Source organism: Schistocerca gregaria, chromosome 1, assembly GCF_023897955.1.
Source record: "Schistocerca gregaria isolate iqSchGreg1 chromosome 1, iqSchGreg1.2, whole genome shotgun sequence".
Taxonomy (NCBI): domain Eukaryota; kingdom Metazoa; phylum Arthropoda; class Insecta; order Orthoptera; family Acrididae; genus Schistocerca; species Schistocerca gregaria.
In genome coordinates, this window is record NC_064920.1 from 554,423,597 (window position 1) to 554,436,692 (window position 13,096).

Genomic DNA, 13,096 nt, shown 5'->3' on the forward strand with positions numbered 1-13,096 from the left:
ACCTCTTTACTTCTATATGCATCGTCTTTGGTTTGAAGCTGGCACAGTACCTACAGTAGAATATCTGTGGCTTCCCTCTGACAACCCTGCCTCCGTCCTTGCTACCCTCCCTGTTTACCATTCCCTGTTGCTTCATAACCTGAATCCACATTCCCTTCTTCCCTTTCTTTCCCCTCTCTCCTCCCTGAAGAAGGAACAAAGTTCTGAAAGCTAGGAACGTAAATTTTCTGTTCTGTTTTGTGTATCTATCAGCTATACTGAGCTGAGGTAAGTACTGGCCAGCCCCTCTATCTCTCTGTTAGTATTTGTTTCACATCTTTATATGAGATTTTCCATTAATCGTAGAGTATTTACTGAGTCTAATTTAAGATTTGATCTTCTGATTGAGAATTCATCAAGCCTAATTGTATACTCTGTGCTTTAATTAGACTTACTAACTCAGACCAGTCAGGTCCTCCTTTGGTAATTTTTATAGCCTGACTGGTTCTGAAGTTTCTCCTACTTCTTGTATACTGTCGATGCTTCTATTGACTTTAGCTCTTGTGAGCATTTAATACTAATTTCAATTATACCAATTACACAGTAAAAGTTCACCCCACAATATTTTGTAACACTTCTTACTAGAGTAATAAAGTTTTTATTTCACCCTCAACCAGTGTAGAATTCTCACTGTGTAGGTAGGCAGATGTGGCGGCAGGTCAGCACCAGTGAACAGAAGCTGCTGCAGGCGGCGGTCAGTGTAGACCGCATCTGTGTCCCCGCAATGTGTGTGTGAGCTGTATCCTTTCCCCACTGGATCTTCTTGGTCATATCGTTCTAGGTGTATCTCTTCTTAGTCAAATACATCGAAATGTTTTCTCTGGTTTTTAATGTTGTGATTTTCTTGTGTCTTGTCCTTTTTTACATTCACAAATTTTGTCCATCTGATACTTTGAGCTTAATTCAATTTCTTGTATTGATTCTTTTGTCTCATTATGCTCGGTTGCTATGGTAACATGTGATATCTGCTATGGCAACACGTAATGTCTTCTTATCTTGTTTTCGTCTCAAAATTCCTGTTTTCTTCTGTCCTTTCACATCGGTCACGACACTAACGATTGGGACGGCTAAGAGTGTGTGAATACTTTTCAACAACTATCGGTGTATTTGAGCTTCATGTTGTTGTTGTTGTTGTTGTTGTTGTTGTTGTGGTCTTCAGTTCTGAGACTGGTTTGATGCAGCTCTCCATGCTACGCTATCCTGTGCAAGCTTCTTCAATTCCCAGTACCGACTGCAACCTACATCCTTCTGAATCTGCTTAGTGTATTCATCTCTTGGTCTCCCTCTACGATTTTTACTCTCCACGCTGCCCTCCAATACTAAACTGGTGATCCCTTGATGCCTCAGAACATGTCCTACCAACCAATCCCTTCTTCTAGTCAAGTTGTGCCACAAACTTCTCTTCTCCCCAATCCGATTCAATATTTTCCTCATTAGTTATGTGATCTACCCATCTAATCTTCAGCATTCTTCTGTAGCACCACATTTTGAAAGCTTCTATTCTCTTCATGTCCAAACTATTTATCATCCATGTTTCACTTCCATACATGGCTACACTCCATACAAATACTTTCAGAAATGACTTCCTGACACTTAAATCTATACTCGTTGTTAACAAATTTCTCTTCTTCAGAAACACTTTCCTTGCCATTGCCAGTCTACATTTTTATATCCTCTCTACTTCGACTAACATCAGTTATTTTGCTCCCCAAATAGCAAAACTCCTTTACTTCTTTAAGTGTCTCATTTCCTAATCTAATTCTCTCAGCATCACCCGACCTAATTCGACTATATCCTCCTTTCAAGACACTGTCCATTCCATTAATCTGCTCTTCCAAGTCCTTTGCTGTCTCTGACAGAATTACAATGTCATCGGTGAACCTCAACATTTTTATTTCTTCCCCATGGATTTTAATACCTACTCCAAATTTTTCTTTTGTTTCCTTTACTGCTAGCTCAGTATACAGATTGAATAACATCGGGGAGAGGCTACAACCCTGTCCCACTACCTTCCCGACCACTGCTTCCCTTTCATGTCCCTCGACTCTTATAACTGCCATCTGGTTTCTGTACAAATTGTAAATAGCCTTTCGCTCCCTGAATTTTACCCCTGCTACCTTCAGAATTTGAAAGAGAGTATTCCAGTCAACATTGTCAAAAGCTTTCTCTAAGTCTACAAATGCTAAAAATGTAGGTTTGCCTTTCCTTAATCATTCTTCTAAGATAAGTCGTAGGGTCAGTATTGCCTCACATATTCCAACATTTCTACGAAATCCAGACTGATCTTCCCCAAGGTCAGCTTCTACTAGTTTTTCCATTCTTTTGTAAAGAATTCGCTTTAGTATTTTGCAGCTGTGACTTATTAAACTGATAGTTCGGTAATTTTCACATCTGTCAATACCTGCTTTCTTTGGGATTGGAATTATTATATTCTTTTTGAAGTCTGAGGGTATTTCGCCTGTCTCGTACATCTTTACCACCAGATGGTAGAGTTTTGTCAGGGCTGGCTCTCCCAAGGCCGTCAGTAGTTCCAATGGAATGTTGTCTACTTCGGGGTCCGTCCTTGTTTCGACTCAGGTCTTTCAGTCAAATTCTTCACGCAGTATCATATCTCCCATTTCATCTTCATCTACATCCTCTTCCATTTCCATAATATTGTCCTCAAGTACATCGCCCTTGTATAGACCCTCTATATACTCCTTCCACCTTTCTGCTTTCCCTTCTTTGCTTAGAACTGGGTTTCCATCTGAGCCCTTGATGTTCATACAAGTGGTTCTCTTATCTCCAAAGGTGTCTCTAATTTTCCTGTAGGCAGTATCTACCTTACCCCTAGTGAGATAAGCCTCTACATCCTTACATTTGTCCTCTAGCCATCCCTGCTTACCAGTTTTGCACTTCCTGTCGATCTCATTTTTGTGACATCTGTATTCCTTTTTGCCTGCTTCATTTACTGCACTTTTATATTTTCTCCTTTCATCAATTAAATTCAATATTTCTTCTGTTACCCAAGGATTTCTACTAGCCCTCGTCTTTTTACCTACTTGATCCTCTGCTGCCTTCACTACTTCATCCCTCAAAGCTACCCATTCTCCTTCCACCGTATTTCTTTCCCCCATTCCTGTCAATTGCTCCCTTATGATCTCCCTGAAACTCTGTACAACCTTTGGTTCTTTTAGTTTATCCAGGTCCCATCTCCTTAAATTCCCACCTTTTTGCAGTTTCTTTAGTTTTAATCTACAGGTCATAACCAATAGATTGTGGTCAGAGTCCACATCTGCCCCTGGAAATGTCTTACAATTTAAAACCTGGTTCCTAAATCTCTGTCTTATTATTATATAATTTATCTGATACCTTTTAGTATCTCCAGGATTATTCCATGTATACAGCCTTCTTTTATGATTCTTGAACCGAAGTGTTACCTATGATTAAGTTGTGCTCTGTGCAAAATTCTACCAGGCGGCTTCCTCTTTCATTTCTTTGCCCCAGTCCTTATTCACCTACTACGTTTCCTTCTGTCCCTTTTCCTACTACCGAATTCCAGGCACCCATGACTATTAAATTTTCGTCACCCTTCACTATCTGAATAATTTCTTTTATCTCATCATACATTTCTTCAATTTCTTCATCATCTGCAGAGCTAGTTGGCATATAAACTTGTACTATTGTAGTAGGTGTGGGCTTCATATCTATCTTGTCCACAATAATGCGTTCACTATGCTGTTTGTAGTAGCTTACCCGCATTCCTATTTTCCTATTCATTATTAAACCTACTCCTGCATTACCCCTATTTGATTTTGTATTTATAACCCTGTAGTCACCTGACCAAAAGTGTTGTTCCTCCTGCCACCGAACTTCACTAATTGCCACTATATCTAACTTTAACCTTTTTAAATTTTCTAACCTACCTGCCCGATTAAGGGATCTGACATTCCACGCTCCGATTCGTAGAACACCAGTTTTCTTTCTCCTGGTAACGACATCCTCTTGAGTAGTCCCCGCCCGGAGATCTGAATGGGGGACTATTTTACCTCCGGAATATTTTACCCAAGAGGACGCCATCATCATTTAATCATACAGTAAAGCTGCATGCCCTTGGGAAAAATTACGGCCGTAGTTTCCCCTTGCTTTCAGCTGTTCGCAGTACCAGCACAGCAAGGCTGTTTTGGTTATTGTTACAAGGCCAGATCAGTCAATCATCCAGACTGTTGTCCCTGCAACTACTGAAAAGGCTGCTGCCCATCTTGAGGAACCACACACGTTTGTCTGGCCTCTCAATAGATACCCCTCCGTTGTGGTTGCACCTACGGTATGGCTATCTGTATCGCTGAGGCACGCAAGCCTCCCCACCAACGGCAAGGTCCATGGTTCATGGGGGGATGAGCTTCATAAAGAAAAAAATTCACACTTTGCATATAAGCATTTGACTTCTTTTAAGTCACTCATATCGCCTCACATTAGAAACAGATTTAAATACATTTTAGAAAAGAGTTGGCTTAACAACCATAACTCTATTACAAACAAATCATAAAATACGTCTTGCCTCCAACAAGTCCAAGACACGAGTTTTTTTCTGAATTCCAGATCTCAAATGTTTGTGTTATAAATAACAATGGTCACTGATACAATTAACACAGAATAACCCAGAAGTTCCATAGTTCTTCCTTGCTCTTTCACCACAACTTCCACGGATCGACTGACAAGTAATTGTCGGTGCCGTTCGACCACCGTGTCTAAAGTCTTCTCACGTCAAACTTCAAACCTGCACACACAAACATGCAACGCGCAATAGGTAGGATTCTATCTTCCAACTCTCACATATAAAATATCATGTGCTCGAGATGGTAGAAGGCTGAGTGGTTCTAGAATTTACGCCGAAATTCTCGAAACACTACAAGACATTCACCATTTATATTGAAACTGTCAATCTATTAGTACTGTTACTTCCTTAAGCTTCACTTAGTCACAAAGCTAATCTGTGTCTTATTATTTCTCAACTGTCACTTGGATTCTTTCTCACATTTAAATTCTCATTTAAAAGCTGAAGTATCGTAAGTCTAGTCTTGGAAAATTATCTTTAATAGCACTTTTACTCAGTAGTATAATTTCAGTAATTCAGAGGTATTATTATCTCGTACCAGTTCTTGAGATACATACACTAAATGACACTTCATCTTAGAAAAACTGCACTCGATCTCAAAGAACTTTTTCTTTAAATTCAGATAGAATTTAAATTCTTCAAAATCACCTTTTGAATGTTTATGAGCTTTACACTCAGATAATATAGCTTCATCTCAAACACCAACAAAATACATTAATAGGTTCCAACAAATCACAGCCAAAGAAGAACGTGAACTGATAACCTGGTTTAATTTTTACCGTTGAAAGAACATTTTTTCATTTGTTATCATTATTAATGCTGGGTCTGGAGAGTTGCTTCAGGATGTCTTCTTTGGAAAATGACCGTCAATTCGAGTCCACTGTAGCCCAGTGATGATGGCAGTATCTTGACTGAAACACTGTCTTTCACCACTGCCACACTCCATGCTCATAACATGAAATATAAGAAATTACGCACATTTTTACTATATCATATAGTCATACAATATGCATGAGATTTTTTCTCTTTATTCACATAACAAAACTTGTGTCTACTTATTGTTCATGTACCACATGGCATAGGATTATCAATGGTACAACCTACAAACCAGTGTATCATCATGAAAGCTGAGTCTCCTCCATGAGAAAAAGAATCGGTTTGATTATGCAGTGCTATACTTCAGTCTAATACTACTCTTCTCGTAAAATATTTTGGTCTAAAAGATTTTCTATAACAGGACTACCGTTTAACCCATTTTCTAACTTGTGCTATTCTAAGTATGATGTTTTGTAATCAGCACTGCGTTCATATTAACTCATTCGGCAAACAAAACAGTACAATACTTGCTTTTCTTTACTCCAAACAAGCCAGTCCCTTTTCGAAATTTTCCCATTCTTTAAGATGCGCTAAACACATTTGAGTCGCCTGCACATCTGAATGATTAGCATGGCTGATTCCTGTGCAGTGGACATGGGTTCAATTTCCAGTATTGCCAGGAACTTTTCCTTGGAGTGAGGACTGGAATGGGGTGCAATCAGCCAAACAACGTCAGTTGAGGAGCTATGTCAGTGAGTAGTGGCAGCACCAGGTCCTCCATACCACAAACAATGACGTCATTGGTGGAGGATGACTCACTGGTTGGTTAGCACAAATGTGTTCAGTAGAGTGGAATGGGGTGCAATCAGCCAAACAACGTCAGTTGAGGAGCTATGTCAGTGAGTAGTGGCAGCACCAGGTCCTCCATACCACAAACAATGATGTCATTGGTGGAGGATGACTCACTGGTTGGTTAGCACAAATGTGTTCAGTAGAGTCTGTGGATGAAGGGGGAGAGAGACTAAAGCAACAGATTTGAAAGGGTATTTGATTACATTTCAGTCCTGTGGCAGTCTTTTTGGTGTTTGCTCAGGCCCTCACCTAACAACTTTTCCACCTATAAAGTGCTGAAATACTTTTTTTCTCTCCACAGACCATTACCTAAATCTTAAAGCTTTTCATTTCCTGTCAGTCTAGCCATTAAAAAGTGTCAGTTGCTGTAATACCATTACTTTCACTTTTTTTGCATGCACTACTCCTAGACTCAAATGCCACCCATACTGACATCTCTCTTTTGATCAATGTGGTCCCATCTCTGCGCTGCTGATGCTGCAGTTGCTTCCAAACAATATTTTCCTTGCATATCAACATACTCAAAATTTTGAAAAATGGCACTAATTTTTGCACAAAGCATTATACTTAAGTATCTACACCACAGCAACCTTAATCAGTTATAAGTAGAACTGTGTAACTAATGAAGTACTTTGATTCAGAGGATCCTAATCCTGGTCACTATCAATTAAGGAAGCCTCAATGTGTTCTCCCCATCCTTCTGATTCCCCCGACGCTGCTTGTTTAGTGAGTGACACAAAGAGTAAGATCTGTCCTGTCTTTACAGCATTGTCTTTTATTCAGCCTTACACTTTTATTTTCCATAACCTGATGAAGCCTTGTAAAACTTTTTCCAATTCAGTCATTCATTTCTATTTTAACAAAACTCCTAAAACTGTGTGATGCACTGACAAAAAAATAATTTCTCACAAATCTCAAAATAACAGAGCATGCAGCAGGCTATTCAGCTTGACTTACTTCTGAGCACTACTTATGAGCAATGAAAAGCCATAATACAAAATAAAATACAACGAAACAAACTTTTGCATGTCCGCACTCTCAAGAATTTGGCAGATTCATTGCTGTATCTCAGCTTGCCGAAACTTGGTTTCAATCGCTGGACCTGTACAGCAGCTTATAGTAGAGACTGACTGATTGTAGCTCAGCTGACCGGTCACCTTCTCAACTAAACAAAAATGAAGGTATAAACTATATTAAAGTGACCAAAACAGACATTTTTTGCCTACAGTGTCATCCTAATTCTCTAGAAGGGGAAATCATTTGGAAGTGATGAAAAGAAGAAAGTATCAAATGTAGGATTGTTGATTACAATTAATTAAACTTTTTACGGTTTCACACTTTCACGTGCAGGGTAAATTAAAAGCCATCCAATGCAAAAATCGTTTTAAGACACTTAATTCGTTTACTAGTGAATGAGCTTTAAATACTTACTATTATATAAAACTAGCAAAAAAAAAGTTGTAAACTAATCAAAATTAATGCCACAGCTCAGTCAGTATGCAAAACCAGAACTTGACGAGAGGCATGAAGTTCAAAATTTGTATGTTCGAAGTCATACATATTACATAGCATACATTTTCTAGATGGATGGAAATAAGATTATTTGTTAGTGAAAACATTGTCTTTACTTTGATCAAACATTTTTTCTTCTGCTCCCACTAAAATCTGTTATCAGCTGATTTAAATTAAAATATGCTCATAAATATTACAACACTTGCACTTATACAACAATATTTCTTGCTCTACAGTGTCTGACGCATTGGTTGTACCTTACCTTATAAGCAAATCCATAATATTTTGGATTAATTTAAAAAATACCCACACAAAACCACACACACACACACACACACACACACACACACACACACACACACACACACACACACACACACACAGTCCTTCAGCTAACACCTTGTATAACTCTGTCCTCAGACGTCCATATGGTTGGTAGTTCAACTTTAGAAGCAGATGATTCGATAACACACTAGCAACTGTTATACTAACGTTGACGCACATACAGACAGGTGTGTCTCTTCTCATTAGCATAACTGTTGCTAGTATATTCTTGAATCATTTGTTTCTAAGGTAGGTGGACAGCCATATTAAAAGATACACTGTGTGATCAAAAGTATCCAGACACTAGGCTGCAAATGACTTACAAGTTCATGGTGCCCTCCATCAGTAATGCTGGAATTCAATGTGGTGTTGGCCAACTCTCGCAGGCATATGTTCAATCAGGTACTGGAAGGTGTGTTGGAGAATGGCAGCACATTCTTCACGGAGTGCTGCACTGAGGAGAGGTATTGATGTCGGTCGGTAAGGCCTGGCACAAAGTCGGCATTACAAAACATCCCAAAGGTGTTCTATAGGATTCAGGTCAGGACTTCATACAGGTTAGTCCATTACAGGAATATTATTGTCGTGTAACCACTCCACCACAGGTCGTGCTCAATTGTGTTGAAAGATCCAGTCACTGTTCCCGAATTATGGGAAGCAAGAAGGTGCATAAAACATCAATGTAGGCCTGTGCTGTGATAGTGTCATGCAAAACAACAAGTTGTGCAAGCCCCCTCCATGAAAAACACGACCACACCATAACACCACCGTCTCCAAATTTTACTGTTGGCACTACATGTGTTGCCAGATGAAGTTCACCAGACCATCACCGTACCCGCTCCCTGCCATTGGATTGCCACATTGTGTACCATGATGGGCATCATTCCAAAAAACGTTTTTACACAGTTCAATTGTCCAATGTTTATGCTCCTTACGCTAAGTGAGACATCGTTTAACATTTACCAGCGTGATACGCGGCTTATGAGCAGCTGCTTAACCACGAAATCCAAGTTTTTTCACCTCCTGCCTAACTGTCATAATACTTGCAGTGGATCCTGATGCAGTTTGGAATTTCTGTCTGATGGTCTGGATAGATGTCTGCCTATTGTACATTACGATCCTATTCAAATGTGGGCGGTCTGTGTCAATCAACATACGAGGTCGGTTTGTACGCTTTTGTGCTGTACGTATACCTTCACGTTTCCACTTCACTATTACATCAGAAACAGGATGTTTAGGAGTGTGGAAACCTGGCATACAGACAAGTGACACCAAATCACCTCACCCCGTTCTGCTCTCTCACGATGTCTAATGACTACTGAGGTCGATGATATGGAGTCTGGTAGTAGGTGGCAGCAAAATACACCTTATATGAAAAACGTACGTTTTTGGGGGTGTTCGGATACTTTTGATCACATAGTGTATGTATCCGCATGAGGAGACAGCTGACTGTCTAATAATACCAGTGATATTTCTTAAATGGGACATTCCCTGAAAAGCTGAGTGTAAATAGGAAAATTTAGTATTGGAAGAAACTTCAAATTCTAGGCAGTTACATTATTTTTCTGCTGTCAAAATTAGTTTATGAGTGCATATTAAGGAAACACAAACAAAGAAAGTTTTGTGTAATATAAGTAATAAAAACACTAATGGTAACAACACAGTATATAAGCAAGGCACTGAGCAATCAACAGGCACACTTACGAGAGTGAAAATGTTGTTAAGCTCTTGGACAACTCCTTCAGAACTAACAAAATACACATACATATGGTAATGGCTGGTACAGAGAGGCAGACAGCATGCAGAATTGGAATGTGGCATCAGTGAGCTCTGTTTGTCGCAAGCAGGGGGAGTTGTGGACTGGAAGAGGAATTGAGTGGCAGCCGATAGGAAGATGTGAGTGTGGAATTAATGATGTGAAGGGCATAAGGCAGGGGTGTGGGACAGAGGGGATAGAAGAGATGTATGGAAAATCCAAGAAACAGTCACTGAACAGTTTTACTTTCGCTATTGAGTGGCAAATACTGTTGGTTTACTGCCTTATTTAGCCAATAATGGAAATACCCGACCACAAATATCCAATATTACTAATCTATATTAACATTATTACAATGAGTTTTGCTGTTCAGGTATGCGATGAGCAACAAAGAAATTTAATCTGACTCCTTGAGCTCAAAGTCACTCCTTTGTGAAAGCTGGCACGACAGAGTGATGAAAACAGCAGTCTCTTCAAGCTAAAATCATTTCCGTGAACCACTGATGAACTCTCTGATTTAAGAAAAATTGCAGCATTTAACAGCTCACCACTCCTCTGTCTTCCATCGCAATATGTCTGAAGAGCAGTGGTCCAACTGCTATGGTATAAGATGAACATAGGACCGTGGCTACAGTGCATTTGTGGACAAGTCTAAGGATGTACGGAAACAAGTTGTAGCATGCTATGTGCTGCAAAGCTTTCCAAGCGCCATACAGATACAGAAATAGTTCTAAAACTGTCCAAAAGCTTTAGAACAAAAAAAAAAAAAAAAAAAAAAAAAAAAAGACTTTATAACATCTCATAATTTATGGTAGACACTTAGAATCTGAAATTAAGGATTACATTTCTATTTTTTCACACTCCTCTTTAGTGTGCACACATGGTACTTTACAATGCACTATTAATATGATTTAACAAATTTCATATACTTCTGAAATATCACAGTTATGTTGCATATTGCAGGACCAAGTTGGACAGCCTGACTGCGAAGCTCTGACAGCCGAATTTCGTGAAAAATTCTTTCGTTTTGGTGAAGAAGTTAGGAAATATCGCAAGCTACATAAAAATGAGATGAGAACGGTTGTCAGCAGGAATGAACCAACAAGGGAGAAGGAAGACCACTGAGTAGTGTCAGAGGAATGTTGGAAGTATGTGGAAGGAAACAAGAACTGCAAATGGAAGTAATAAGTGCTCTGAATGTGGAACACAAAAATACATTGGTGTTCCTACTATTTGATGCGAATAATGTGCAGCATTGTACCTGTTGCTTGTAGTGATAAGAAAAGGTGTGTGTGTGTGTTGTAGCATGTCAAGATTTTACTTGTGTTGTGAATATTTATTATAATTACTCCTGAATTTATTTCTGCCCAAAACACAATTTTAAGCATTTACATTCCATTTTGTGTACAGTTCCTACTCCTTTTATCAATCCAACCATGTACAGCTCTTAAAATTTTATTGGGACCAAATACATTTCCTGTTTTAGAAAGAGAAAAAAAATGAGTGAAACAACTTATTGGACATTACACTGATACAATTTACGCATCACATGTATTTAAATATTATATTTCCTAATATTTGTATTAGATTACAAGAACAAAAGCAACTTTCTACAATTTTGCCACAGTGAACTGATGAAATAGTTTGTTCACTGTCAAAAAAACTCTATGAAACGAATTCAAATAATCACAGAGGTAACTCAGTTGATAATTCTGCATATTTCAGAATTTGCAACTTAACTTTTATTGAATTGAACATTACAAAATACTGTATTTACTAGTTACATACCTGGCTCATTCAAACTGTAACTAAATTTAAAAAGTGTGTAGTCGGCGTGATTTTTTACTAAATTTTAAATGCTGTTTTTTAGGAAAGTGTCATGTCACTAATCATGTTGTGCCTGACACTGGACAAGGACGACCCACTTTCCTTTGCTGAGAGAAAGAATTCACAAATGCACCATATTTTTCCAGTAAATTTTCAATAAGTAACTTTGAAAAACAGTTCTTCCAAATTTTCCACCGAGTTTACTGAACAAGTATGAATTTGGAGCTGCAACATCTGTCAGATGGCAAAATTGCTTTATGTAAGATTTTCAGAGACATTTCCTTGTTGGTGTATAATTTGTCATGTGTAGTTAGCTAAGCTCCACTCATTCTGTCATTGTATTTGAAGATAACGTCTGGTTCCACTTTAAATGTTTTCTTCCTCTCAATTTATTGTAGTTCATTGCTTTAAATACTGTGAAGTGTGTAAATGTATTTTGTTCTCGCCATTGCATCACCATCAATTTTGATCTATAAAACATTTTAATTTTGCCCTTCTGCAGTTATGTCTCGCAGCTGAGTTTCTTCCTGTTACTCACAAATGTGCCAATGCAGTCAATTATTATAGAGACAAGAAAGTCAAGTAACCAGTAAACCTGGTACATCTTTTGTCACAATATCCTTTAAGCATTGAACAAAACAACTTTAAATGCAAGCGGATATTCCACTATAGTTTGGCTCAAATGCAATATCTTTCCTGTGTATTATCAAATAACATAATTAGCCACCATTTCCTCCTTAAAACAGAATGATTTCATCAAAAAATGAGCCTGTTTCATTGGTGTATACTGTTTAATAAAGAGCTGCACATCTACAGTAAGAGAGACTGATCTGTAGATAATTCTCACTTGGTAGTGTCAGTCACAGGTTTTAATTTTTGTAATTTAGCAGGAATACTATAGCATTTCAAGTAAAAACTATTGTCGGTAAAATGGTGTGGTGGTGGGGGGGTGGGGGGGGGGGGGGGGGGACAGAAGACTGAATCTATTTTTCAACATCACCTTTCAGAAAATCAATGTTTCAATAATGGGTCTCTAAATTATTCAGTGTGGGGATAACATTGCAAACAGTTAATACAATTCTCCACATGTGAACTTAAGAAACTGTTTAGCATATTTGTTTGACACATTAGTTGTCAATGACATTGTCATATTTAAAAAAAAAAAAAAAAAAAAAAAAAAAAAAAAAAAAAAAAAATCAATTCAAATCTGATTCTGCATATCTGCAAAATGAATTTTTACACCTGATGTCCCAGTAAGTGAAAATTTGTCCCTATGTGCAATACAAAGAGCATACCACATTCTTGTACAACCACTGACAGCAGTCACTACTACTTCAAAGCTGCCTTAATCACTTTAAATTTCTGTTTCATTG

General features: G+C 38.3%; 1 protein-coding gene across 3 annotated transcripts in view; it reads left to right on the forward strand.

Moving 5' to 3' along the window:
- Positions 1-13,096, forward strand: part of LOC126356210 (tRNA (guanine(10)-N2)-methyltransferase homolog) — a 192,223-nt gene that overhangs the window by 150,755 nt on the left and 28,372 nt on the right. The window contains exon 9 of one of the 3 annotated variants that reach the window (XR_007565610.1): positions 10,860-10,948. The exons of 1 other annotated variant lie outside the window; for it this stretch is intronic. Coding sequence is in view for 1 of the 2 variants with exons in the window: in XM_050007025.1 (XP_049862982.1) it covers positions 10,860-11,021 (162 nt within the window). In the remaining variant the exon portion in view is untranslated. Of the gene's footprint in view, positions 1-10,859; positions 12,909-13,096 lie in introns of those variants that run through there. One more of the 3 variants, XM_050007025.1, reaches the window with a different exon arrangement.